Source organism: Hippoglossus hippoglossus, chromosome 5 (assembly GCF_009819705.1).
Source record: "Hippoglossus hippoglossus isolate fHipHip1 chromosome 5, fHipHip1.pri, whole genome shotgun sequence".
Lineage (NCBI taxonomy): Eukaryota > Metazoa > Chordata > Actinopteri > Pleuronectiformes > Pleuronectidae > Hippoglossus > Hippoglossus hippoglossus.
The window spans coordinates 11,066,837-11,094,014 of record NC_047155.1 but is presented as its reverse complement, the minus strand read 5'-3'; the positions used below and the strand labels follow the sequence as shown (position 1 = coordinate 11,094,014).

At 42.0% G+C, this 27,178-nt stretch overlaps 4 protein-coding genes across 5 annotated transcripts in view; 2 read left to right on the top strand and 2 right to left on the bottom strand.

Moving 5' to 3' along the window:
- Positions 1-4,792, bottom strand: part of megf6b (multiple EGF-like-domains 6b) — a 59,317-nt gene extending 54,525 nt beyond the window's left edge. The window contains exons 1-3 of the mRNA XM_034586464.1: positions 4,429-4,792; positions 2,862-2,996; positions 1,376-1,485 (exon numbers count right to left, since the gene is read on the bottom strand). Coding sequence (XP_034442355.1) covers positions 1,376-1,485; positions 2,862-2,996; positions 4,429-4,520 — 337 coding nt within the window. The 5' untranslated portion in view covers positions 4,521-4,792. The remainder of the gene's footprint in view (positions 1-1,375; positions 1,486-2,861; positions 2,997-4,428) is intronic.
- A 1,814-nt stretch (positions 4,793-6,606) lies between these two features.
- Positions 6,607-10,756, top strand: akr7a3 (aldo-keto reductase family 7, member A3 (aflatoxin aldehyde reductase)). The gene is made up of 7 exons (XM_034586462.1): positions 6,607-7,044; positions 7,911-8,098; positions 8,259-8,363; positions 8,562-8,658; positions 9,171-9,270; positions 9,400-9,529; positions 10,277-10,756. The coding sequence occupies exons 1-7, from the start codon at positions 6,753-6,755 to the stop codon at positions 10,436-10,438; spliced, it is 1,074 nt and encodes a 357-aa protein (XP_034442353.1). The 5' UTR covers positions 6,607-6,752; the 3' UTR covers positions 10,439-10,756.
- On the bottom strand, positions 10,623-13,309 carry mrto4 (MRT4 homolog, ribosome maturation factor). The gene is made up of 8 exons (XM_034586463.1): positions 13,185-13,309; positions 12,617-12,675; positions 12,399-12,502; positions 11,917-11,998; positions 11,746-11,813; positions 11,513-11,664; positions 11,346-11,422; positions 10,623-11,250 (listed from the first exon to the last, which is right to left on the bottom strand). Exons 1-8 carry the CDS (start codon positions 13,210-13,212, stop codon positions 11,095-11,097), a joined length of 726 nt encoding a protein of 241 aa, XP_034442354.1. The 5' UTR covers positions 13,213-13,309; the 3' UTR covers positions 10,623-11,094.
- A 1,886-nt stretch (positions 13,310-15,195) lies between these two features.
- The window catches only part of iffo2b (intermediate filament family orphan 2b), a 28,719-nt gene continuing 16,736 nt past the window's right edge, over positions 15,196-27,178 (top strand). Inside the window, exon 1 of one of the 2 annotated variants that reach the window (XM_034586460.1) lies at positions 15,196-16,294. In XM_034586460.1, coding sequence (XP_034442351.1) covers positions 15,816-16,294 — 479 coding nt within the window. In that variant the 5' untranslated portion in view covers positions 15,196-15,815. The remainder of the gene's footprint in view (positions 16,295-27,178) is intronic. The other variant, XM_034586461.1, reaches the window with a different exon arrangement.

Genomic DNA, 27,178 nt, shown 5'->3' with positions numbered 1-27,178 from the left:
TCCCCGGACACAAAGGTCGCTTTGAAGAGAGCACTGATGCCATAATAAGACACTGATGACAGGCGCATCCAGGAGATCTTCCCCTGCTCCCCCGGCTCAGCCACATCCCATCAGAGGGCTGCCCCACAGACTAATGTGTCTGCAGTGGGGGTGTGAGAGCTGAGCATTAGGCTCACACAGTGTTTCCAGGCAGGGCGCAGAGGACAGGGAAGTGGGAACTCACTTGTCAGTCAACCGGACAGGGGACAAACAGTTTACAGGAAGCCTTTACCATGGGTCTGTCTATGGTATGCAGGCTATGCAATCTGGATCACTGGCTGTAAAATCCCATCAAAGGAGGCTTCTTGGTCTCAGTGGAGTGAAGCTAAGCTTATCCACAAGAGGGATGAGCTCCTGGCAGCTTCAGTGTGTCCAGCAGAAATACTTGTCCAAACATGGACTAGTGGGTCAGATTTACGGTGAGAGGATTCACTTTAGTTTCCCTTTGTTCATTTGATGCAGATCAGCAGGTGGTCTCCGCTGATGGGTATTGTTTTGGGGGCTTCACCGTGATTGGTTGGAGTAGACACTGGACTGTTTTCTCTGCCATAATGGAATCCTCTGACCTGCACTTCCAATGTCACACCTCCGCATGATGAGAGTGGCATAACTGTTTAGATGAGAGCCAAGATTGAAACATGCTGCAACATTATGAGCTGTGCTGCGCGATTTAAAATGACAACTGCCCGAACATGCTGTATCCATGACCTCACTCACATTCAACTGTTGATGCAAATCTAATTTGAGGGAGAATGTTCACACGTCAACACTTTCACCACTGGAGGATTATTCTCCCAGCATCCACATTCAAACCATGTGGGAATATAAAAATCAAGTGGAAACCCAGCATGATGTCACACATTGGTTTATGAGCTGCCGTTCTGAAGCCTCGAGTTTGGCATTTTGTCCGGCGCCAGCTGTTTTTTTTTAAACCAGAAGTAAACATATTTAGAGGAGCGCTCACCTACACCTGTAACCTGCACCCATTGGAAGGTACTACCTGTCAATCACACAGTGTCCACCCGCAAAGAGATACCATATTTTATCATATAGAAATCAAGTGAGAAAACAGGTCTTTTTCTCATAGACTTCTTTTTGCAACAGTTGGAATCACCCTCTGCTGGTCATTTGAGAGAATACCGATTTCAGACCCTTCCGCATTAGCTTCACTAGAAGTCTACGTCCTCAAAGTCTATGGAAACCACACGAGAGCTGGGGACACGTTGCCTCTTATCAAACATACCTACCTCCATGTTCTCTCTGTTTCACATCAAAGGGTCATAATCAATAAAATCTGATAAAGTTATAGAAAAATATAAGGAACAAGGATACTTACGATAAAGACAACCCGCTTCTCCATTAAGTTGAGACCATCCAGGGCAACACTTGTACACAGTGTCATAATCCTGTCTGTACACTTGTCTGTATGCCGTGTAGTATGCCGTCCTGTTCAAATGACAAATATTGAGTTAAAACTTTCAAACTTTCCGAAGTGGCAAATGTAAATCTAATCTAATCAAGAGCAGATAGCAGAAAAGAGTTCTGTGGTATTCCACTGTAAAACAATGGCGTGTGAGTAAGTGAGACTCATAGACTTTATATAAAGATGGAGGTCATGACAGCTTCCCAACAGTGAAGCCAGAGAGTCTTGATCGCCACCTGGTGGTTGCCGGCACTATAAGTCATAAATCCCACCTCCTCCAGGTTATTAATGGGACATTGACAAATTAAAAATTCAAAGCACATGTCAGAATTTTCTCAAAGATTGTATCTGTCATTTCAGGTAGTTCAGGTTTAAGTGTTTGTTTTTCTGGTAAGTTTGATTTTATTTAGCTATTTGATGCCATAAGAATTGGGAAGAAATGTGATGATTGACAGCTGAGATTGCCTCATGATTGGTCGAGCATGTGCATTGAAGTAGACTTGACACTGCGGCTCCATCCCCCAGATCCAGGATATTTTAGCTTCATTTCTAAATTGGAGGAAGTGGAGACATCTTCATATACAGTCTATGGTGAGACCATACATGCATACATAAGCATTAGGGTTATCTTAATATTTGGTGCATTCATTCTTAGTTTTTCCATCATGAAAAATAAACATGCTACCTGTTCAGAAAGCAAGGGGCAGCATATTGTTCAGCAAACATTTTCCCAGACTCTAAGGACACAGTTTTTTGAGTGTGACACCGTCCGACTACATCAGAGAACGGTGCCTCTCCCTGTACTTTGAGACCCCTCTCTTTGCTCCATGCTTATTACACATTGTGGGAACGCATTCCGTTTACAGTGCGTAATTGTGGCCTTGGCTGCCTTCAAAGTGGGCTTTGACTTGGTAACACGATAAATAACGCGCAGAAAGCGAGTGTGAGCGGCCGACTCCTCACACTGACTCAGAGAGACAGGCTAAAGTGTTAGCATTCAGACCCTGCTTCAAAGGAATGTTGGCTGCAGGGACGACTGCGCGTTAAATAGATGGTAACTTGGGTGAAGTGGGGCTACACCTTGCACTTAAACTGATATGAGAGGTTTAAAGCGGTGATTACAGAACAAGAGTGAGAGAGATGAAGAGGGGAGAGGAAGGAGGAGATCAAGGCGTCGCAGCTCATCCCGTCTGATACTGCCCTCTGTGATGAATTCTTTTGGTTGCGAGACTCTTGCAAATCACACAAAACCATTAATTAATGCTTTGTTGTAGCCGGAGATTAGTCCACGCAGCATGACATCCCCTGCAGGTGACGTTGGGGGTGTTTGCAGTAGGAACCGAGCCAAAGGATTTGAAAGGGTGGAGTAGACCGACTAGAAGCGAGATGTATTACTCACCTCCTCTCGTATCCCATGCACCACGACTGCCCCACACAGCCTTGCTTCCACACTTTAACCATGCGTGTGAAGGCCTGCACACACGGCTGCCTCTGGGCGACCAGTGTCACCTCCCTCTCCACGCACACATTGGGCCTGCAATGGAAAGCAGTTGTAAAAATAGTTAACGTGTCAAAATGCTCTGCGTTGTTTTTACAGATGAACACATGGCAGGGAGAGAATTTATGAGCACTGCAAAGAAATGGTGCATGTAAAGATAGACAGGGGAGCTTGAGGGTTTTCAGCTCTGACCAACTTAAAGCCTGTGAGGGGCATTACCTGTGTTCAGGTGCAAGGCTGCTCTTACTGTCTGGTTTTGGTAGTTTTAAAGACTTAAGGATAATTCCTCAGACATCACCCCTCCGAGCGCTTAGCACAAGTTAGTGCCTGTAGTTCGACTTAAACTCAATAATCTCATGAAATGTGTTACCAGAAAGTCTTTCAGGACATGAAAGCAAAACAAGATAAACAAAAAGGCAAAAATCTAAGAAATTATATCCAGACAAAATGTCAAAGTCAAAATGTGTTTTAGATGGGAGCCAGGTTTGCCAGGAAACAAACACATGTGAAGTGCAACCTCTGTAAACAGTTACCACTTAAGTTCAATTCATTGTTTTCAAAATCATGGCAAAATTTTCCAAACAATTCAGGTGAAACATTTTAAGTGTTTTCACAGGAAGTACAGTAGAAGATAAATGTATCCACTTGAATGTACATATATGAGACTGAGCGTCAGCAGAAAGAGGAGACAGTTAACATTTTCACCCCGAGGTAAAATACGCTGAGCTGTCTAACTGTGATGTTTTGTCCTTTTTAAACAAAGTCTGTCTCTGTGAGGTGCCACTGATGTCTTCACACCGCTGGACAGACTGAGGACTCTGAAACGTTTACTCCCCTGGTAAATCTCCAAGGACGGACAGGAAACGTATGGAGATCAGCCGGAATCTTAAGACAACATGCAGCTGCTCATCTCATAAACAATAGTAATCACTGTCACCACCACCTGTATGCATAATTGCATATGAAAGACCTTAGTGGCACAGCAGAGAAACTCTTCTCACATAATTTAAAGCTGTGTATTTATTATTTTGGTGGTTTGAATACCTGCTATAATTAACTGGCGCGTGGCTTAGAGAAAACTAACAGCCTCTGACAGAGTTAGGAATGCAATGCACATCCACAATATATAATCATGTATATCCAGTTGATGTTATGCTTGAACACAAATAGAAAACATTGGGAAAATTGACGCACAACAGCAGATTGAAATTTACAGCACAGATCTGTGAACCAGCTGCTCTTTGATTCCCCTGAAACATGTGAAAACATACAAGCATGTTTTCTGCCTCTGGTTGAGACTTTGGCACAAGTTTGTGCATGTGCAGGTGAATCAGGAGTTTTCTCATGTTCAAGCTTCAAAAGGAAACGTGAGGCTGTAAAAACACCTCGGGAAAGTTGTTAAGAAAACATCCTCTAAAGAAGGAGTAAATAATATAGTTAGAAAAACATATGAAAGAAGGTTACTCACATATATGGTTGCAGGTCTCTGGCGGTGCCATAACGCAAAGTGTGCGCCTCTTGGATTAATATTAGGAAAAAAGACAAAATAACACCATCCATTTTCCTCTTCTTGGATTAGACTAAAGTTTTTAAAAAAAATCATGAACTCAGTCATGAGTGTAGATCAGACGTTTACGGATGAAAAATCATCTAATGGACTGAAGAAATCATCCAAACGGTCTTGAATGAACTTAAACGGCGCGTAAAGGATCTCCCGCGTGGAAATGACCAACAGTGACCACAGATGACACAGCCATCGCAGGCGGTGCGTAATCTCGGTCTGAGCCTGTGCGGGTGTGTTGACTGAAAACTGCAGCTCACCTATCTGCTCTCTGCAGATGTTGGATTTACAGGGCAAAGACTCGCGGCGGCGGCTGCGCGTACCCTGCCTCCCTCCATTGACTTGGTAATGATGGGGGGGGGGGGGTTGGAGGGGAGGACACCAAGAGTGGCCTCTATTATTCAAAGCTTCTGAAACTCACTTGAGACATTCCACAGTCTGCAAAGTGCACTGACAAACTGACAGAGTTTTCATTTTAACATTTTAAAAATATATCATTTTACGCAACCTAGATAAAAACGCAGGATAAGGTTTCATCATGGTATTCAACTACACACTCAACTAGACATTTCTTATGTGATGATAAGAAGCCATGGTAAGTTTATTTGGCTCAGTGAGCAAGTAATGAGGAAAAGACGATTAAAAGCTGTGCACTGGACTATTTCTGCGCGCCCTGACGCACAGAGGTCTGCGCGTAGTCGGATGTTCCAACTGCTCCTGGTAGGTGTGGGACCATCTAGAAGTGATGTAAAAATGGCCAGAGGATGTTTGTGGTGGAAGCAGGGGGGGGTGCAAGGGTCCGAAGCAGCTACACGGTCACTCTGCAGGGCAAACAGCTGATGGTGCGGTCAAAGGGTCAGCCGCCTGCACCCGCTACCGCTGCTCCTCGAAACAAAGCCTTCATTGCTGCTCATGTTGTGTGTTCGTGACCTCGGAGAGTCCCGGGTCACCGCCGTCCGTGCACCCTGCGAGGGTGGAGGCGAAACGGCACGTTGTTTGAATTAGACCAGGGCCTCTCAGACACAAGATGTGCTGCTGCTGCCTGTTGGGATGTAGATCTACTTTCACTGCAACAAGTTCAGTGAGTTATGCAGTGATCACGTTTCTTTGTTTGTTGATTTCTTTGCCGTAAAACACACAGAATATCCATGACTGTCAACCTGTTGGGAGGCGCCGGAGTAATGATCTACTGGGGCCAACATTTTATAAAGTTAATGCGATATATTGACCTGGTTATTAAGCATTATACACATTGGGTTCATTGGCCGTGAAGGCACCGGTATAGTTGTCTCTTTGTTAGACATTGTTAGTTTGCATCTTTTTTTGTGCTTATGTATGCATTTCATTCTATGTAACTGTACTGTATGTTATACACCTGAGTGTCAAATTTTCATATTTCCTAAAATTGGTGCCAATTATTCTTAGTTGTTTCATTTGTATTTGGCTGACAAATTACATATCATACTAAGTTTATTAGATTGTTAATAGTTTGCATTTGTTTACGGGTGTGTCTTGAACAACGTCCCCTTGCAAAAATACTCAAAATTAAGTTTGCACGTAATAAAAATAAACATCTGCATGGCTGAGCTCTTTGAAAAATAAACTACTGCAGTGGTTTCTTTTCTCATGTCACTCTACTCATAGTATTTGCACTATTTCTATAGTTTTTGCACATTTGTGTCATCTGCACATCACAATATGTGCTTATGTTTACGTACACACAGTTTTTCTTCTTTACTCGTGCAATCATCTTGTGCCACTGCACTTTACTTTATAACATTTCTATACAAACCACTACAGTTTTTTTATTATATTGCCTTTGCCTTTAGCCTCTATTTGCCTGTGGATCAATAAAGTTGTATCTTATCTTTGCTGGAGGCAGGAGAGACTTTGGTATTGTTAGCATGATTAGTCAAATGCAGGGATTTGCTGGCACCTTGTGGTTATAAAGGAGAAGTGCACTGTCAACGTGCTAGGCCTTTGACAAGTTACCTAAACATGATGAAACGAAGAGACTTGTGTAAACATTAACACGTGGGTCTAAACAAAACCGGAAGTAGTTAGAGATTATGAACTTTGCTCAGGCTCAGCAACAACAGAGATGAGAAAACCCGTTAACCATCAGATTTGACTGCGCGTGTTGCGTTTTGAAGTGGTTCGGTAACTTCACGACGCTCCCTGATCAGCCTCCTCCTCCACGACCTTTGCCCTCGCGTCGCTCGCTCGGGATCATGAGGGGAAGAATATCCGGAGGAGCGCGACAGATCGGACAGATCCTCCTTATCAGAGACTCTCCGTTACTTTCGCTGAGGTTCGTGTCTGGAAGGAACATGGCGACTCAAGCGAAGCGGCCCGCGTCCTTACTGGGAACGATGGCGTTCGGCGGCCGAGCTGACGCCGAGCAGAGCCTGGAGATGGTGCAGAGGTTCCTGGGCAGAGGACACAAACATGTGGACACAGCCTTCATGTACATGGACGGAAAGTCTGAGGCGGTCATAGGCGGCATGAAGCTCCCAGACACAGGTAGAGACCCCCGGCTCTCTCCCTAAGGTGTCCCCTAAAAACTACCTGCCGATTGGAGGAGGGCTGGAGCTGAGAGTTATGGGAACACGAAGTGACCCCTCTTACCAAAGGCTCATATTAACTATCACTGTGTTGCTGTTTTAATCACCATGGCAATTCACTGGTAACTATCTGAGTTATGGATTGTAATCATTAAGCATATTTAGTTTAGTTTAGTTTGTTTGTTTTCTATTAATTTCCTTTTTTTTACCCAAAATTTGTTAAGAAAAGACAACTGAGACCTAAAAATAAACATAATAGCTGCTTGTATTGTTGCTTTTCATATTCTATTTCTGTATATTTTTACACGTGTATATATGGATTTTTCTTACAATTTCATCATAGCAAAGTATGATGACAGTAAAGATCTTTGAATCTGTGGAGGAGCCATGAAAGTCAAAAAAATTACATCAATGGTGCAGATTTCTAACAACATATTAAAATAAATAATATTTTGTGCAAAGACAAAACAAGAAAATGTAGATTAATTTGTTAAAGAGTTAAATTGCTGCCAGCAAACATATTAGATTTTGTCATTATTACACCTGTGACCCATAAGCCGTTAACTTACTCCAGAGATTAGTGTTGCACTCAAGTGAGTGCAACACAGAAAAAACTCATAGAGCAATAAAACCCTTATGACATGGTCGGTGTTCAGTGGTGTCACCTTGAACATTATGCATGCTGTCAGGGTTTGTGTTCAAACTACCACTATTCTGGTGATGTTCTGATAACAGTTTTATGCTTGTATTGAAGAAGCAATACATCTGTTTTCTGTGATGAACTTTGAAATACATAATGTTTTATTTATTGTCTCTGTGTCACAGTAAGCATCGCGACCAAGGCCAACCCCTGGGACGGGAAGACGCTGAAGCCAGAGAGTGTGCGCTCCCAGCTGGAAACCTCCCTTCAGAGGCTGCAGGCCGCCTGTGTGGACCTCTTCTACCTCCATGCCCCGGACCACCAAAACCCCATCCAGGACACTCTGAGGGCCTGTGATGAGCTCCACAAAGAGGTACAGAGACCGGAGACCTGGTCTTCTATGAGAAACATCTTTGTCTGCTGTGTATAAATTGTAAAATCAGTTGATGATGCTTTACCTTTCATGTTGCAACACTATCGTCTACTCCACATGAATTCATTACATGTGACTCAATGTTATAAATTACCCTCAGGGAAAATTCAAGGAGTTTGGCCTGTCGAACTATGCATCATGGGAAGTGGCTGAAATCGTGACCATCTGCAGACACAACAACTGGATCCAGCCCACTGTTTATCAGGTATTGTGGCACTTCTGAAAAGGACACTGTAGTAATATCTCCCATCAGTTGTGTCACCTTAGAGTAAATCAGCTGTTAATATACTGTATGTCACGTTGCATCCCTCAATGCGAGAAGCTGTGTAAATGTTCCGTTAATTTATTTGCTTTCTTTAATCTCTTATTTGCATTCTAACGGAGACACTCATCCACTTCACAGGGGATGTACAACGCCACAACAAGACTGGTGGAGACCGAGTTGCTGCCGTGCCTGAGACACTACGGAATGAGATTCTACGCGTACAATCCTCTGGCAGGTGCTGTTTATCTCTTTCTCCCTGTGATGCAACTAACAGACACATTTTCTTTTATTCAGAAGAAAATGCCCATGTGTTTTAAGGTCACAATACACTTGTTATGCATACAGACATTTTATATTCAACTCAGTATGAATTCCAATTACGGTCGTAACCTCTGAACTGCATTTGGGTCAGACTTTGTGTTTGTCCAGTAGTTTGGTTTGTATTGGAAAAACTAGTGATGGCCGCACTTTGTTTTTAGCACGAATTAATGTTAGCATAGCATGCTAACACAATGAATGGTGGCCATGACATTAGCATTGACTTTAGCTTAAAGCACAATTGTTCTTGGCTAAGCACACTGCTAAAGCAAACATTTTTTACAGAGTAGATGTTGGACCAAAGTCTTGTTGTCCTCAAAATGTAGCATGGAAATCCTTGGTTTTGTTCGAGTGACAGCTCTGACTACATAATTATAAGTATCCCAGATAATGTAAACTTGAACTCTGACATTGTCCCTCCTGGACCAGGTGGCCTTCTGACAGGGAAGTATCATTACGAGGACAAAGACGGCTCCCAGCCTTCAGGACGATTCTTCGGTAACAACTGGGCTGCAGCGTATAGAGACAGGTAAACAACCTGCAGTTTGTTTTTGAGATTCTTAAACAAGCCACATCATTCGTGTTCCGAAGTCTTTAGTTTCCACATCAGTGTGTTGGTAACGCAGACTGTAACAGTGACTGTCTTCTTCTGTGTAAGATACTGGAAGGAAAGCCATTTCCAGGCCATCGGCTTGGTTCTAAAGACGTTGGAGTCAGTGTACGGCTCAGAAAAACCCACCCTGACATCTGCTGCTATGCGCTGGATGTACCACCACTCCCAACTAAAGGTAACTTAATCTACTGAGACTTGATTTAGTTCTGAGAGTTGTTCATATTGGGGAGATTATAATATACAGCAAATTATCAAAATTCAAATCCTAATAGTTAGTAATTTCAGATTAAGATAATTATCTTACTCTTAATAAAGTTAAATTTTTGTATGCAATTACTGAATAGGTCCTGTACTGACATTCTATTCAGACTGATAAGCCAAGATTCTCAACAGGCCATCGCCCACATTGAAAACAGGAACTTAACTGGACATGACAGGAACTTAACTGGACCTAAACCTCTGTTATCATCAGTTTTATGACTTTCCATTATTCAAACACATTTTTTCAGTAGTGCATTAATAGCCAGTGATCTAGCATATAACTTAATCATTAAATGCATGATTCCCCATATTGAACATTAGCCTTTGTACCATACTTTATTATTACATCATAAGGATTTTAAGCCCTGTCGTAGTTCTTGGTCATATGTTAGTTGATTTGTATTTAATTTCCAGCAAATCCTTTAGAAATAGTCAATACTTAAGCGTATGTGGATAAATGCAATTTCCCACATTTTGTTTTATAAAACCTTTCAAGTTATGGCTTGTGCTAAAATTCAGCTCTTACCATCTAAAAGTATCTGGTCAGTTATTGTGTATCCATCTTCAAAACTACAGAGTCAAAGACTGAATTGGTGGTTTGCTGGAAAATGCTGTGTGCTACCTTGAAATGAAACCTATCTCCTATCACCTGTGGTTACAGGGGGATCTTGGCGATGGAGTCATCATTGGCATGTCAAGCATGGAGCAACTCCTGCAGAACCTGGATGCTGCCGAGGAGGGTCCTCTGGATGAGAGAGTGGTTGCTGCTTTCGATGAAGCCTGGAATCTCGTAGCCCACGAGTGTCCAAAGTACTTCAGATGAAGACCCTCTTCTCACCACAGAGCCGAAATCTCCCAATCTAACTCATTTACAGAAAATAGATCTGCAAGAGACCCGATGATCGCAGATACTGATCGCAAGCTCTAATTTATTTTTACTGAATCAATCAGAAACCAACATGTGTTAATGTCACTACTAATGTATAAATGTAAAAATGACAATATAGTTTTTCAGGGAGAAATAACCTTTTCTTGAGTCTGCCTTAATTAAACGGTTACATAAAAAAGAAAATAAAATTTCTTACATCAAAAAAACGTTTTTCTTCCACATAAAATGCATCAAATGAGTTGGCCTAACATATTAAACAGTGTTTGTTTTAGCTGAATGACAAAGTACTTGAATGCAATGCAAGACATTTTGCCAGTATGTTTCCAAATCTCGACATCAAGTGGCATCCAGATAATTTGGTTGTTTAGTCTTGACTCCAGTGATGAGTATCTCCTGAACAACCATTCAGCCCGGAGCTTGAATTCAAGGTGATGGAGAGAAGTTCATGTTTGGGGTAAATGAAGGAAATAGGACAAAGACTAGAGTCCACACACAGCACAGGCTGTCCGGGTGAATGGTTTCAACATCAAAGTCCTTTTGGTGCTGAGGTTGGCAAAAAACATGTGCAGATCCCTGCTGATGCAGACATTTTATTTTGCATCAATACCATCTTCTTCATCGTCGTCATCCTCATTCTCCTGCACAGACTCTTCCTCACCAGCAAAGTTCTGAAGCTCGCCTGTTTCTGAGATCCACATACATTTGATCTGTACTTTGAATTCTGCCATTTCGATGCCGAAGAGTTTCTGTGGAAAAAGAATTGGAGCCAGGTTGAGCTTTCAGTCAAATGTAACTTGAAACACTGTGGATGTGTTCTTTAGTTTGACGGTCAGGGACTCACCAGAATGCGAGCCTGCTCAGGTGTGAGCACATCTCCCTCCTTACAGACCGCATGGTCCTTCAGCAGTGTCACCACCCCTGGAATTACAGTAGAAGAATATGTCACAGATCCAAAAGATATGAAACACTGACTGTTTCATCTTTGCACTCAAATATTGTTTATCTTGCCTTTCTTGAGAGCGGTGGGGAGTCCTAATTGCCTCAGCTGGGGCTCCATCGAGTGAGGAAACTTCTCCAGGGGTCCCTCATCCAGAGTTAGGTCCATCTGTGCCGGGTTGCCTGCTCGCGCAAAATCCATCTCTTTGAAATGACTGAAATACCTAATCAAGAAAGAACGTCAATCAGCAAATTTATGATTAATGTTTATCACAGCAACCGTTGGTCTGTGAAGCGATACTTACTCTTGTACCTCATCCTTTGTCTTATTCGTGAATAATACACCAACTTCTCCTCGTAGGTACCTGCTGACCTACAGATGATCAAGAGCAATACAAAGTCAAGCATATGCAACAGATAAGAGCGGCTGTCGTGGTATTTTATGACTTGAAACCACTCTGAAAGATCTCACGCACCTTGTGCAAATTATCTTTGTATTCGTCTGTTACTCCTTTACCCAAGGCCACCATTATGACTTTGTTTTTGCCGAAGAAGAATCTGTGATGGAGAGAAGAGTTAAATCATTTCCTGTGGCACCTGTTCAAGGGATACTCCTGTTAGGTGTTGAGCGTTAATGTAGTTGGGAGGTTTGCAGAAGACAAGAAAAAAAGTAAAGGAAGCCAATATAGCTTAACTTGAAGTCTAATATTGGATCCTCACTGACTTGAAACTCCTTCAAACTCCATGTACCCAGCTTCAAACACAAGCTGTTTAATAAGAATTTGGAATTCCAAGATGATCCTGAAGAAACCATCTTTAAAAAGCTCCCCCAACAAAAACACAAGACATCACACCACCGGTTTCAAACCATGACACAGATGACTGATCTCTGTGTGTAAAATTAGGAGAGCACCTCTTGAAATGAAAAACCAACAGGCTGGTTAATGTGCCATTTTACCTGCTGTGTTTCCATGCTGTCCTGACGTCTTTCAGCTTGTTATTCCTCATGTTGGCCACAGAGAAGATGAACAAGTGGCTGTAGGTGTCCACACATTTTCGTACCTACAACCACAAACAGGAGCATAGTTCAGTGTGAATCGTGTTAACAGCTTGAGCAAACTCCTCATAACACAACATACACATAGCTGACATGAGAGCAGAGCAGAAAACACTCACCTCCTCGATGAGTTTCTGTTTTAACTCTAGCCCCTTCTTGGCTGTCTTCGTTAATGAAACTGAGAGAGAGAGAATAAATAAAGAACAATAAGTTAGCAATAACTTTTTAGATTGACAACTTAAGTGGAAAGTTATGTTAATTTACTAATACTTTTTTGTGGTTGTGAGATGGTGTTAGACATCCTGATTAAAGCCTTAACATTTTAAGAAACCTACTTTCAGATGTGTGGAGACTTTTACTTAATTCATGAGTAAAAAAGGGGAGATTTAGCGACTTCGATCAAACTCAAGACTACATCAGAACTCGTCTGGATAATAAACATTAAACCTGGATTTGTCAACCCTGAACCAGATAAAACACGGTTTCCGATCAGGGAAGGGTGTGAATCAGGAGTTAGCTTCAGTGTGGTGTGTAACTCCACTGCCATTTCCCTCGTAAGCTAAGCTAACGTTAGCTTGTTCCTCGCTTTCATTGATTTTCTGTTGTTGCTGTTACACAACAAAACCAGTTAACTTGGTTTCCCACTAAATGTGCGGGTCCGTGTGATAGTCTGACATGTTTTCTTACTTTTCTTGTCTCTCTTTGACTTCGGCATGGTTCCCTCTCACGATGGCAGCGCAGCAGACGCACACGTGAAGTAAAAGGACCCCAAGTGTTTCTGTTCGACGAAGCTGACCGAGAGGTGCCTAAGTCAAAATAAAATAAAATAAATAAATAAGGAGTTTTAAGGAGGCTGATTATTTGTGATACAGAGATAAAACACTCTGGACGGTGATAGTTGTCATTTTAAAAGCAACACGATCTTTTAAGTGTGGACGCAGCCTCAGAAAAAAATGCAAAGAATGAAAGGGATGAACAGAGAAATATGCAAACCAACGATAGAGATGGAAAAACAGTCAAGAATTAGGGTATATTTGAGTTTTTATTATTTATTTATTTATTTTAATTTTTTTTTTTTTCATACCGGTTCTGAATTTGCTCTGCCAGATAGCCAACATGAGCCAAAACAGTAATATAATATTTAAATATATAAATACAGTTTATTGTTGTTGTTGTTGTTGTTGTTGTTGTTGTTGTTGTTGTTGTTATGAGCAACATATTTGTTTGTGTATTTCCTGCTTCTACTCATTTGTTTTACATGTGTCATCTGTCTGAAGTAAGAGGTATGACCCACCAGAGGTCTCCTGAGCCAAAGCAATAACTTGCATGTGGCTCAACGAGAAACAGATTGACAAAGATCTGTGTGCAGGTGAAGTAAGGTCCTTGGCTGCGTGTAGACATTTGAGCCTCTTGTTCTAGTTTATGTAACGTTGGAAAGTCGCAGATTCATTCAGCTGCACATGAATGTTTTTGTCTACTTGGTTAGTAAGTGCAGTTGCCAGTTCTGCCCTGTGAGTGACTTTATAGTCAACATGTCAAAGACTGTCCTTCAGTGGCATCAGGAGAGTTATAACTTCCCTGCTTCTTATAACAAAGCTTTGTAAAAAAGAGATGCAAAACATTCTACGCAATATATCTGCACACAGTCTAGTGCCATAACCATCCCAGTGCAAGTATTCTCACAATGTAGTAAAGTAAATGAGAAAGGTTAAGACTTTAGTGATCATTAGGGGGGGGGGTGAGAACACACGTAACAGCTCTATAGTTTCAAACTGATGAGTTAAAAGTGAATAAAGGACAGAGTCAAGAAAAGAAGAAATATTAATAAAAAGTAATAATAGTAAATTAATGAACCAAAAGTATTACGTTATTTAAAGTACATGTGCTTTCATTTATATGCAAAAAGTTTTACCAGAATAGGCAAATGCAGTATTTCTGAATTTGTATGTCTACACAAGGCAGCGTGTATTCATGTATCTATGTAAAATATAGGCTGTTAGTTATAATATAATACAAGGAAGTGGGATTTTATTTCTTTGAAGTAATATGCAGTGCACCTATGGCAAGACAGGACAAAACAGGACAAGTCAAGACAAGACCGGGCAAGACCAGATAAGATAAGATAAGATAAGATAAGATAAGACAATTCTCGTTACAGATCCTGCTCGAAAGTTACAATAACAAAGAATAACATAATAGGATAACAAATTGTGAAGTAGGTTTTGAAAATATCAACTGTAATGAGAAGAAAGACAGGACCTGAGCCTGAATATGTAAAAAACACAAATAAGATAAGTTAAAAACGAGAAAATATAAAAGAATAAAACAGGAATAGAAAAAGTAGTATTGGAAATGACAAATGAAAAGTAAAAAGTAAAGTATATACCCACATATAGGCTATATAACTGTAAAGCTATAATAATGGACTGGAGGACAGTAAATAGAAAAGTGTAATCATATAGTTCGTCCCTGAAAAATATTATTATTATTGAATATGTAGTTATAAATTCTTCATCACTTTAAAATGACAGGCCTCAAGACAATGTGCAAAAACCAAATGAACTGGAGAGGCTTTGCTGTTGTTGCAGTTTATTTGATCCTATTAATCAGGCTTGTGTTGATGTCTTCAGCCGGGATGCGATGCCTCCCATAAGGGGTGAGCGAGGGTGAGGAACAGGGGGAGGAGAGAAGTGGGAGGGGCCGGTGGCGCACAGGGCCGAGTTTAGCACTTTGCAACATGATCCGCGCACAGCAGCGAGAGGCCGGGCTCTGCGGTCCTGCCACCTGCCGCCCCAGCGCACCACATGGAGGAGACTGAGCCCCAGTGAGCCGGGAACGAGCAGGAAAAGAAGGTGGAACCTTTTAACTCGCTATATGAACTCCTCACACAGCGACCGGCGGACACAGAGATGAGGCTGACGGACACAAGTGCCGGTGCCGGTGCCTCCTACTACTGCGGTCTGCGTCAAAGCTCTCGCTGCTCCAGGAGATGATGCCCTCGGTGTCTCCTGAAGGACTCCCCGGGTTTATCGCTTGCTTTTGAGCACCCTCTCTGGGACGACGAGGAGGAGGAGGAGGTGGTGCTGGTTTCCATGTTAGTATCTCGGGGTAAACATCCAGCAGGGTCAGTGATGGCCACCCCGTCTCCAGCCGCGCAGTTCGCCCCAGCATCTGCATTGTAAGGAGAAACTGGGAAGGAGGATTATGCACAGATAAAAAAAAACACAACAACAGGTTTTTTTTGTTGCGTCTAAACCAGACAGAGCCCACACTTTGGATTACAGGGTTTTGTTGTTGTTGTTGTTGTTTTTAGCCAGCATGAACTCGCTTTATTTCTCCGACTCCCCGCCCGGTCCCGTGTGCAACGTCCCGGGAGCCGGGTCGGGCGCGGCGACCAGCGCCCTGCGTAATGACCTGGGCTCCAACATCCATGTGCTCAAAACCCTCAACCTGCGATTCCGATGCTTCCTCGCCAAAGTCCACGAGCTGGAGCGGAGGAACAAGCTGCTGGAGGGCCAGCTCCAGCAAGCCCTGCAGAGGACGAAGTACCGGCACCTCTACACCCGGGAGGTCGCGGTGCAGACGGACGGCCCCGAGTCGCGGCTGCCGGGAACCATCTGGAGCTACACCCACGTCCGGAGGCAAGGGGAGCGCGTCGAGACCGTGCACGGGCCCGGGGTGTCGTGGACGCACCCGGACGGAGTTGGGGTCCAGATAGACACCATCACCCCAGAACTCAGGGCTCTGTACAACGTGCTGGCCAAAGTCAAGAGGGAGAGAGACGAGTACAGGAGAAGGTGAGTGAAGTACCCCTATGTGAAGTATGTTGTTGTACATGTATGCAGTCCCCCGACAAAGTTGGAGTTTGTTTTCATTGTAGCACAATACGCTTCAGGCTTACATACACACATCCTGATGAATGTGAGCAGGAATCACTTGAAGTGGAGTAACAAGGATTTAGGGTCCTGAAAAAGTGAAGTGTCACCCTCCATTCGTTTTTGTCAATGGGCTGTGGGCCCCTATTATCACTGCCCTCACTTCAGATGCACAGAAAGAGAATGAAACTCAGATACAACATTTCACTGTACAGAATACCTTTAAGTCATTAAATCCTCTTTATATTCAGAAGTTCAATGGTTGAAATGTTCAATGGATCTGTGGTATAGTTTATCAGCCAAGATGTTGTTGTACATCATTACATTATATTACATGTCATTTATCTGACGCTTTTATCCAAAGCGACTTACAATTAGTGCATTCAACATCCATGAGCGGCCATTTAGGGGTTCAGCGTCTTGCCCAAGGACACCACGGCATGGGCTGGGATTCGAGCTGCCAACCTTCTGGTTGGAGGTCAACTGCTCTAAATCGGAATACATAAACAACGCTGCTTTTAAAGACAAACAGTCCACACGCAGGGAATAGTTCACATTATGGATGAAACCATTACTAGATTAAGTCAGAAACTACTTTCATTTTATCTTTAAGTCTTTCATTAGTAGTTAAGCCATTTTAAACAACATTCCCAGGTTCAAGCTTCTTTATTGTGATGAATATATGTTTCATATCAGTGTAAGTAGAATGTAATTGGGTTTAGAACTGTTTGTTGGACAAAACAAGACATTTGAAGATGTCCCCTTTTGGCTCTGGGAAACCATGATGGTAAACAGTGATTCAGCAGAGGCTATGTGTTTTTAAAACGACATCACATGAGATGTACTATGAGTCAGTAGATAAACAGGAGCATGGAGCTATTTTCATCTCCCCATCACTTTGTGACCTATAACTCGTCAGTGAACCTTTTACTTCCCCCTGGTTGTGATTGGCCGATGTCTCGTTTGGCAGTACAGTGGAGAGATGACAAGCATCACAGTGAAAGTGTCATGAAGGTAGTGTTTCACATGAACGATGTGAGATTGGCTTCTCAGCATTCACACAAAGACTTTAGTTGTGACCTGAACCGATCCTGTTCTTTCACACACTTATTTGAGGAAATTCCTTGGTATGCTTCATTGTTCCGCTCCCTTAGTCATATCAGCTTCGCTTCCTTGAGGACCCACTGCAGCCTCCCTGGCTGACCCATGCACGTCACTGCTGGCCGGCTTGGCTTGGCTACTGGAGGGAGACATGCCTGCTTCTGTTTGATATCATGATTCAAGCAGATAGGCATTTTAACAGGCCTCTGTCTGCTTGGTGAGGTCGGCTATGACGGCGGCTGATTTCCCTGCGAGAACACTGACTCAGTGACACAGAATGTGTGCACTCTCCCACCCCTTTGGGAAACTGGATATCCTGTCTAGTCATTCCCTGTAACCGGCATATCCTTTTTTGTGCATTTCTGCTGGAGAGGATGAACAGCAGAGGCTGGGACGGCAGCCAAAATTTAAAAACTGCTGCAGCTCGGGTCAAAAATCTGGATCCTCTTTAGAAAAAGCAGGAGCTCTTGACTTTCTAAGTAATCGAAACAGCCACATCATTTGCTTTTTAATCAGGGATTTGGTTAGAAGAAGATATCAGTCACTTCCCTTTAAACAATCACTATTTAAACATATATCATGCCTCCAAATAGAGGTTGTTCAGTTGTCTGTAAATAATATAACAGGAGTTCTGTACTTATTTTCACTGCGTATACTTTATAGCTACTGTAGATGTTATATTTACCTTTTCCCTAAATGACACTCCCAGTATCAGACATGTTCTTCGTGGTGTATTAACATGCACAGAGCTGTGGAATACAACACATTCCTGGCCTCTTTTCATTGACCAATATTCATGGTGATCAATCTCTCTCCCTGCCTCGTTCCATCCCAGCTCTGAGCTCAGGAGCTACATCACCCAGTTGTTTTCTCTGTGAGTCCCAGTCTAAATCCTCTTTACTACAGTCACGTTTCAGCATTCAATCCCCGAGCCCCATCCCGCCTCGCCGCCCCTGTTCGGTGCCCTTTGTGTTCGGCCATTCCTTCGTCCTTCCCTCCGCTCCTCTACAGCCCCCCTCCTCCCCTCCGTCCCTCGCTCCTCTCCGTGTCATACAGACTGCTTTGTAAGGCATCCTCAATCCCGATGGAGGGCCCCCCACCCTCCCCGTGCTCCCACACCGCCCTGGTGATTTATTAAAGCTTTACTAGTGCAGACACACACAAGGAGATGGACGACCAGCCAGTCCAATTCTGATCCGGCCACTTTCATGAATAATATGAAACACGCAGAGGTTTCATTTCTGAGTCTGAGGCAAAATGGCGTGACTTGTCAGATGTGGTACTTTGTAACACTGCCGCCTATAAAGTTGTATTCTGAAGTCAGGCCTTGAACACACATAAATGTTCCTGGGTAATGGAAAGAAAATAGTCCCAAGGACTATATCGACAAATTGAGACGATACAGTTGTATTCATAAAACATCTGGAGCCAGAGTCATAAAGTTGTTCCCCAGGACAAAACCCCAAGATGGTAACATTTTAAACCCGAAATTTTCTCCTAGAAAAACATACAATTACTATTCACTCTTAACTTATTGTTCTAAGATAATTATGCTTGTGGACATACGCACATCATATGTTATAGTCATTTCAAATATAAGACTATATAGTGTCAGACAACCCAGTTTAAAAACAAACGGAACTAAACAGCAGTTTAAAATTATACAAGGAATTATTATACTATGTATGAAATACGTACTTAAAAATTTTAGAATCTGAATTTTGACAATTCAAATGATAGTATTATGTTTACACTACAATAAAACCGGTAACCTTCACTGGTTAAAACCGGTACCCTTCACTGGTTACCGGTGGCTGCCCGCATCCGTTTCAAAACATTAGTACTTGCGTACCGTGGTGCGAACGGATCGGGTCCAGTCTACATCCAGGACATAGTCAAACGTTACACCCCAGCCCGTTCACTCCGCTCTGCTTCGGCCAATCGGCTTGTTGCTCCCTCACTGCGAGCTAAACACTCATCAAAATCACGACTGTTTGCTGTCCTGGCTCCTAAATGGTGGAATGAGCTCCCCATTGACATCCGGACATCAGAAAGTTTACACATCTTCCACCGCAAACTAAAAACACACCACTTCCGACTATACCTTGAATAACATTTTTAAAACTAACAATTTAGTAGCACTTACTTATAGCACTTTGTAGTTTTGCTCTTTTGAAGAAATTGTACTTTCTCTATTCTTGTTGTTCTGGGTTTGTACCCTCATGGTTGAATGCACTTATTGTAAGTCTCTTTGGATAAAAGCGTCAGCTAAATGAAATGTAATGTAATGTAAAAAAAATGCATAGGATTTTATTCAATCAAGTTTCATTTTGGAGCAAAAGAGCAACATTTAAGAAAATACTTAATTATTCAGAACCTTTTGCTTTAGATGAAAGTTTTTTTATTCGTATTCTCATATGATTTTATATTGTGTGTTGTAGTGTTTTGATTTGTTTTGTATTTGGGGTGTGTTGTGTTTTTTGTCAGACAGATCCAGACTGAATCAGACTGTCTCAAATAGTAGAAATCAGGATCTTGTGGGCTGTGTTTTTCTGGGCAGAAAGGTTTAGTGATATAAACTATGGTCTTAATCAGCTGCTCACATTACACAAGTAGAGAACAATATGATTCTTTCAAAGTTGCTGGGTTTATTTGTTGCACTCTGAAAGCTCTTTAACCGATTTGATTCACATTCTTAACTTATTACTCTGATGTGTTCATGCTTTGCTTGTTCTGCCGAGTCCTTCACATGCAAACATTAAGTATGCACAGTTCACATACAGTTGTCTGAGGAGAGGCTTCATAAATTAGACAACCAGCGTATATGAACAACCACTTAGTGCCTCGGTGGCTTGACTGCGAGGTTACATACCTCTCACACTGACAAACGACCGTGCAAAGGATGATGGGTCAAGGTCAATGCCACTATCCTGTTTTCATCCCGCTGTCTTGCGTCAATGTGAAATGTATCACTAGTGGGGTCAATGAGTCTCTACCTGAAATTGCCACCAGATTGCAGCAGGGCTTGAGCGGCTGCGAAAACAGCGACTGACACTGACGAACCATATTTGACAGTCGTCAGCTCGCTGTATTTTAAAGAGGAACGGAGACTGTGACAGCTACACCTCTATGTGGCCAAGGAGGCAAATTGCCCATTTGTATACCATTTGCATGTTCTAACATTTACATGTCTTACTTATGGTGCAGAGATATCACAGACAACTTCATCCATTATGCATATTAGTGCACATACAGACACGTCAGGGCTAAAATACAGCAGATGAACTTGACAGCAGTTCATTGTCAATTTAAACTGATATCACAGTGGTTTGCATGGATATCGATTGCACAGTAAGAAGACATGCAGAGAGCAGTATAATGGCTGTATTATACAATATTTTTAGGTGCAGTGCTCACTGCAGTGTTTTACTCATTGATGAATGTGAAAGGACACGTCTCTATTAGCTCTACATCGGCTGAGATCTGAGTCCATTACTGGCCTCTTTTAACTGGTTGTTTATCCCGTCACTGAACAGAGGTAAAACAACTGTCCTGCTGCAGCTGAATGTCAGTGCAAATGTAGGACGTGTAGTGAACCAGTACAGCCTCCGGGCCTCCATGTTCATAATACACAAGTAATTCACATACACCGCTGAATTTAGCCGTCTGCGGGTCAATGCAATGCACAGACTTTATTCTGAGGCTTTATCTCACTTCATGTGCTTAAAGGAGGTGACAGGCCGAATTGAGACCCACTTTGAAAGGGACGTAATAAATAACTACCTAATTAAATGGTGAAGTAAATTGTTAATCCAGAGCTGAAGTCTCAAACATCATATTTCCCTCCATGAAGTGCACCGTGCCTCACCAATGAGCTCTTCAGCTTCTGCCTGTCTGTCATTGCTGCTGACCTGCCCCCTGTATAATCCAGGCCGTCTATTTGGGAGAGGGATTTTCTCTAAGCCGTCACCTAGCAGCGCCGAGGCTCCAACGACAGCCAGCGCTGCACCACATCCTGGCACGCAGCCGCTGCTCTGCGCTGGGGCCTCTCGAAGTGGAAGACTTCCTGCTGCTGAGATACAGTGAGAGATACAGAGAGAGAGCTCAGTTCACTAAGACCATTCAGCTCCCGATTAGAGTTTATTATGTTTCTCTCTCACTCCCCCTTCCTGTCTGTGTGCTGCTCTTCTCATGAGGTCACAACCTTTTTTGTACTTTCCCAGGCAAATAGCATCAGTAGTATTATTCAGGTCATTTTCATTATTTAAGAAGTGTGTTTTGTAGATTTTCAGCCCATATGAGCCTTTTCACAGTGTTCATTATTCTATTATACTGAATAAACAATGCAGAAAAGATGTGCATTTATGTTTATATTTCATGGAAAAAAAGGGGAAATCTGCAATTCAGTATCTTGACACTTGGGCATGCAGACTGGAGGAGCCGGGGATCAAACCAGCGACCTTCTGGTTCGTCGACGACCCGCTAGTCCACAGCACTAATGTATTTTTAATACAGTTTATGGTTGAATTGTAAAATATTAAGCCTAAATTGCATTTCTTTGTCATAAGAGTTTGATAACGACATCTCAGGAATCATTGAGATTTGATCGGTATCAGTATCAGGATTTTTAACGACCAAACATCGGTATCTGGATCGGCCCCCATGACACCATTGCAAACTTGGATTGTCCTCAGTGATTAAATCATTCCTGCCATAAGTGTCTGAGTAAATACCGGATACTATCTCACTGTTGTATGTACTAAAGCAGTGGTATGAGGGTCAGAGGTCACGAAATAAATCGTAAGAATCATGAAATAATTATTGACCTTGGAACAGGGAGGGAAGCACATTCCTGCAACACAAAATGTTCTGGATTCCCTCAACATTTTTCTTGTGAAATATTTAAGCTTGAGACACAAGCAACTTGGGATGAGCTGTACTGAGTAGAAGTCTCAAACAACACACGATTTAGTGCTGTTTGTGTCACGTTTGCCTAAAACTACATGGACCAGCACTTTTAGGACATTACCAAGCATTTTGTAAATCTGAAAGCAGATATTTGTGACATGTTTTTAAAAAGATCTTTAGCTGATACAAACTGGATTGGAACTGATGCATTGGTTTTGGTATTTTTGTGGGATTTGTTGACGATAATAAAAAATAAAGAACAATGCCAGGCCAAAATAATCAAGACAAGAAAAAGCCAACAACTGTGTTAAATTTAGAAATTGCTTTAAACCTGGATAACACCATTGTGTGTGCTCTGTTGTAACTTTGCTCTCTCAGCGCTTGTGTCCGTAGCTGCGGCTGTTGTTGATTATTCATGGGTATCGATATGGCTGAGAGCAGTGGTGCGTTGCCATATTTAAAAGTGCAGGAATGCACCTGTCTCTCGAAAGCATTGACTACACAGTGAGAGCTGCACAGGAGGTTTGGTTGGTGGACTGTTTTGGAAAAGCACAGCTTCGCCTTGCAGCAGCTGTGGCCGGAGGCGAAGCTGCACATGTACAGTTTGTCAGGTGAATGTTCCTGCTTGGGATATAATCATCAGACCTTATTTTATTTACAGCTAATAAATTTAACAGGAGTCTTAACGTCTCTGCTCAGACCTGCTCTGGTTGAAAAGCTATTGCACCTTTTCTAAAGGCCTGGATGTGCTGACACAGCATGCAGACTTAATAGCCTCTGTATTTCAAAAGCGTATTATTCCAGTGGAAATGTTGGTTGGTTGCGTGACACCTTTGAAAACAAACACGCACACACACCCACATAAACACACACACACACACATTAAATCTGCCTCTGCGCTCTTGCATGCTCAACATAAAACTAAACCAGATGTGTTTCTCCCCTGAGTCGTCTGCAAATCTTGAGGAGATAACGTCTGTAAATCTCCTGTGGACTTGTTTTCATAACAGCAGGAAAAACATAGTTATCACGGTAAAGGGACATTCTGTGATCAAAATGTGAAGAAAAACAAGACCTTTCTATTACGACCCATAACACTGACAGATCTCTATAGTGCAAAGGCTAACAGGCTATTTTTGTTTTCTGATAGTGTAAAGCATAGATTTTATATAAAGATGGACCACATGACATTTTCCCAAAAGTCAAGCCAAAGCGTCTCAATCGCCTCGATCGCCTCCTGATCATAAACCCTACCTCCTCCATGTTAGTGGGTGGGACATGGACCAAACTAAAAAGTCATAGTACTCGTCATATATTTTTTCGCGCAAAGATGGTTTCTGGCATTTAAGGTAGTTCTTATCGCACTGATGTTTGTTCAAGTCTTTATTTTTCAGATACGTTTTTGTTTGATGCTTTAAAACTGGGTTAAACATCATAAGTGACAGCTGAGACTGACTCGCGACTGGTCGACGGGACCTTTCTCTCGAGCCTCATACCCTGATCACTACTATGCAGACTCCAAATGCACCAAGATGGCGGCGTGCATATCTGGGATATTTTGGCATCATATCTGGATAGTGGGAGTCTGCATCGTCCATCTTTATATACAGTCTATGGTGTAAAGGCAATGGTGTTTGTAAACACTAAAGCTCAATAGCTTCAACTTTCAAGTTGAGAAATATGCAGATGATGCTATTACATATTCTTGTCACTTATATGGCCAAAGTTCTACAGAACAAAATACACTGAAGAATAATAAGTAGCCTCACAGTAACACATAGAGTATTTCACATCCTGACAATATGTTCATATTTGGCACACAGCACATCTCAAGCAAAATTAAGTTTGCTGGTTGTTAAATAATACAGAGGAATTAATGAAAGCTTACCGTGCATAAATGTTGATTATTTAAAGTTGTTGGATTTTCTCTGGTCTTGTAAAATTCTGTCCGTCAGGGGTCTCAAGCTCAAAGAGTGAGGCACTGGAACTCTTGCATGGTAGCAGATGACATCACTAATGGTTGGAGATGAGAAACACTCTGTAAAACACTTTAGAAGAAAAAGATGCCGTCCTTTTATTAAAAGACAATCAATAGAAAATAACTGTCCATTGTAAACATGCATTGGTGCGTTATTAAACTGTCTCTTAGACTTGGTCTTTCCCTCAGGTAGTTTTATTTGATTCAACATGATTGACGGAAACATGTTGTGGTCGAGAAGCCAGATTTCACGCGAATAGAGCGGTTTTACTTTTGTATTCACTCCCGGGGGTTCATCCCACAGGTGTGTGTACCCAGTGGCACAAAAGATATTTGTCTAGTGGCGATGTCTCATGGCTCTATTATGTCTCACATAATTTGTCTGCCCACACCCTGGCATGTGAGGATTTGTGCCAGAAGTGAACATCCTCATCTTCTTTTCTTCTGTTATCTGTCAATCCCGTAGTGCAGCTCCACCCTAGCATGGCCTGGGCATGCGTGTCGCTGTTTGTGCTTGATACACATGTGAGTCATTTCACAAATCCGTGTCATCTGTTAAGCGGAGCATCCAGCTCAAAGCCCCTCATTATGGGATTGTAAAGACTGTTTTCACAAGTCAGGTCTTTATTCTTTTTGTGCAGTTATGTATCTGGTACTTGAACTGTGTGTTACATAAATAGCCAGGAGCCCATATTATGACGGAGCTATAACTTTCACCGCAGCAAAGGGAAATCAGTGTGAACACAATAACACAGCAGCACAGCACTGAGCCCTGTGAGGTGGGTGGGGTCGCTTTGATTTCTAGATGGAAACTGCAGGCAAAACTGATTTTCTGTCACAGTGCTCTGTCACCCTCCTCTCCGCCTTCACTGCTGCAGAGAGCACTAATAAGAGTCCTGCTTCCTGTGTGTGAAGTTCAACACCTCATTAAATAGTGCATGTGATGAAATGGCACTTTCCAGGTGCTTATCAGTAATTTAGTAAATCAGTAATAAACTCGTGTTGTCTGAAACTCCTTTGGACATTCTCTGCCAGCGAAGACATTCAGCTGCCAGTTGTTATAAAAACAATCAAACTATTAATTTTGGGTTTGTTTCAAGGGAGCAGCAGCTGAACATGTCCTGGCAGCGATTTAACGGTTTGAAGCACCGTTGCCATTACAAACAATTGCATTGAAAGCAATTACTCATTTTAATTTTCATGGTGCTTTTAGGTCATACCTATTAGTTGGTGTATGTCACCCCTTCAAAAAAAAAAAAACGTCTGGCGCTAACCTGACAGCAGAATCCGTCAGGGCAGAGAAAAGAGGGCTGGGACAGGCTTTGGGAGTTAAGCAATTAGAGAATGCAAGTGCAGTTTGCGCACAGTGCAAACAAGTTGAGCTCACACCCATATTGTGGGGGAAAGTCATTGTGGCAATGTTGCTGGGCCAGATCAACCCTGAGGATTTGACATGTTACAACAGTGGCTCCAAATTATCAGTCCATCAGTATGAAGGGAGGATCCATTGGTCGTGTACCAAACCTTCTTTTCAGCGGGATGCTTTGATCAGTGGTAATGAGTTTGTTATGGTCTCAACTTGTTCTAAACTATGACAGAAACACAATTTGTGCCCAGGCTGTATTTTTCTTTTATTGTTGCCCGGTTGTGTTGTATCTAGTCCTTGTTGTTGCTCTGCCTCAACTTGCTTCTCAATGTCTGTTGAAATCCCCCAAAAAATGTTTTGTCATGCAAGGATTCTACAGTAGATTATATGTAATGTTTAGTTTTGTCTGGGAATGATTCACGAAGATATAAATGATAAACAAAGCTTATAGAAGCTTAGTGCTTGTTTGAGTGCTGAGACATAAGCTGCTGCAGCATGAATTTATAAATAAAGATGTAATATAATAAAGAAGTCAGGTTTAAGACACAGAACATTCATTCAAACTGATTACATTTCCCAAATCCTACAACCCACCATCCTCAGTTATAGTGTTATTTTATCCAGTCTGAACATGCGCTATTAATATTGTATTTTAATGTCCAACCCTCATGGATTGTGAAGACACCAGAAAGTTGCAATATAAGCGGTTATTTTATTACTTTTTATAAAACTAAATATTGTGCCCTTTCTTCCAAGCTTGGCAAATAAAATCTCTTTGGAAAAATAGTTCCCTTCATGAAGAAGAAGTTTCTAGTAAATTATACTATTCTGCTGGAAATGTAATAGCTTGTCTATTACAGCGTCATTAAACGTTCCTGTCAAATCATTACAAAATATCTTGTTACCGAGATGATTATTGCCTAAAGCTCTTCCATCATTATCCATCATTTTCCTAGTTCACATTACAAAGAAATAAGAGATGAGAAAATCCATGCATACATACAGTGCATATACTGCATATACATATTTCAGATACAATATTCCCATAAATAAATAGCAGTTTGAATAATAATAATAATAATAATAATAATAGGTTTAAGAAAAGGGAAATGTACTATTTATTACACATAAATTCCATCTAATCTGATGTTTTTGTTAGTGGTTAACTATATTTAAAAAATATATACACATATATACACAACCATTTATATCTACTGACCTTCAGCCTACAGTACCCGTCAAAACAAGATTTAGAGCAGTAAATAAATACTAGCACTGTCCCCTACATTACTGACTGGCAATGTTTGGTTGCTCCCTGAGGACCAATGATAGTGATGGCTTGGGAAAATGTCTGTGGTTACTTAGCAACACGGACAGTCCTCCAGATCAGCCCATAGCGGTGTCTGTGTCCTGTCTGGGTCGGGGGGGTCTACACTTAAGACTGACCATGCTC

Coding starts and splice junctions, on each gene's coding strand:
- mrto4 (XM_034586463.1), bottom strand. CDS start 13,212: ATGCCGAAGTCAAAGAGAGACAAGAAAA. Junction 12,676..13,184: donor GTCAAAGAGAGACAAGAAAA/GTAAGAAAACAT, acceptor TCTCTCTCTCAG/TTTCATTAACGAAGACAGCC. Junction 11,814..11,916: donor ACAAAGATAATTTGCACAAG/GTGCGTGAGATC, acceptor GATCATCTGTAG/GTCAGCAGGTACCTACGAGG.
- akr7a3 (XM_034586462.1), top strand. CDS start 6,753: ATGAGGGGAAGAATATCCGGAGGAGCGCGACAGATCGGACAGATCCTC. Junction 8,659..9,170: donor CGCGTACAATCCTCTGGCAG/GTGCTGTTTATC, acceptor CTCCTGGACCAG/GTGGCCTTCTGACAGGGAAG. Junction 9,271..9,399: donor GCTGCAGCGTATAGAGACAG/GTAAACAACCTG, acceptor CTTCTGTGTAAG/ATACTGGAAGGAAAGCCATT.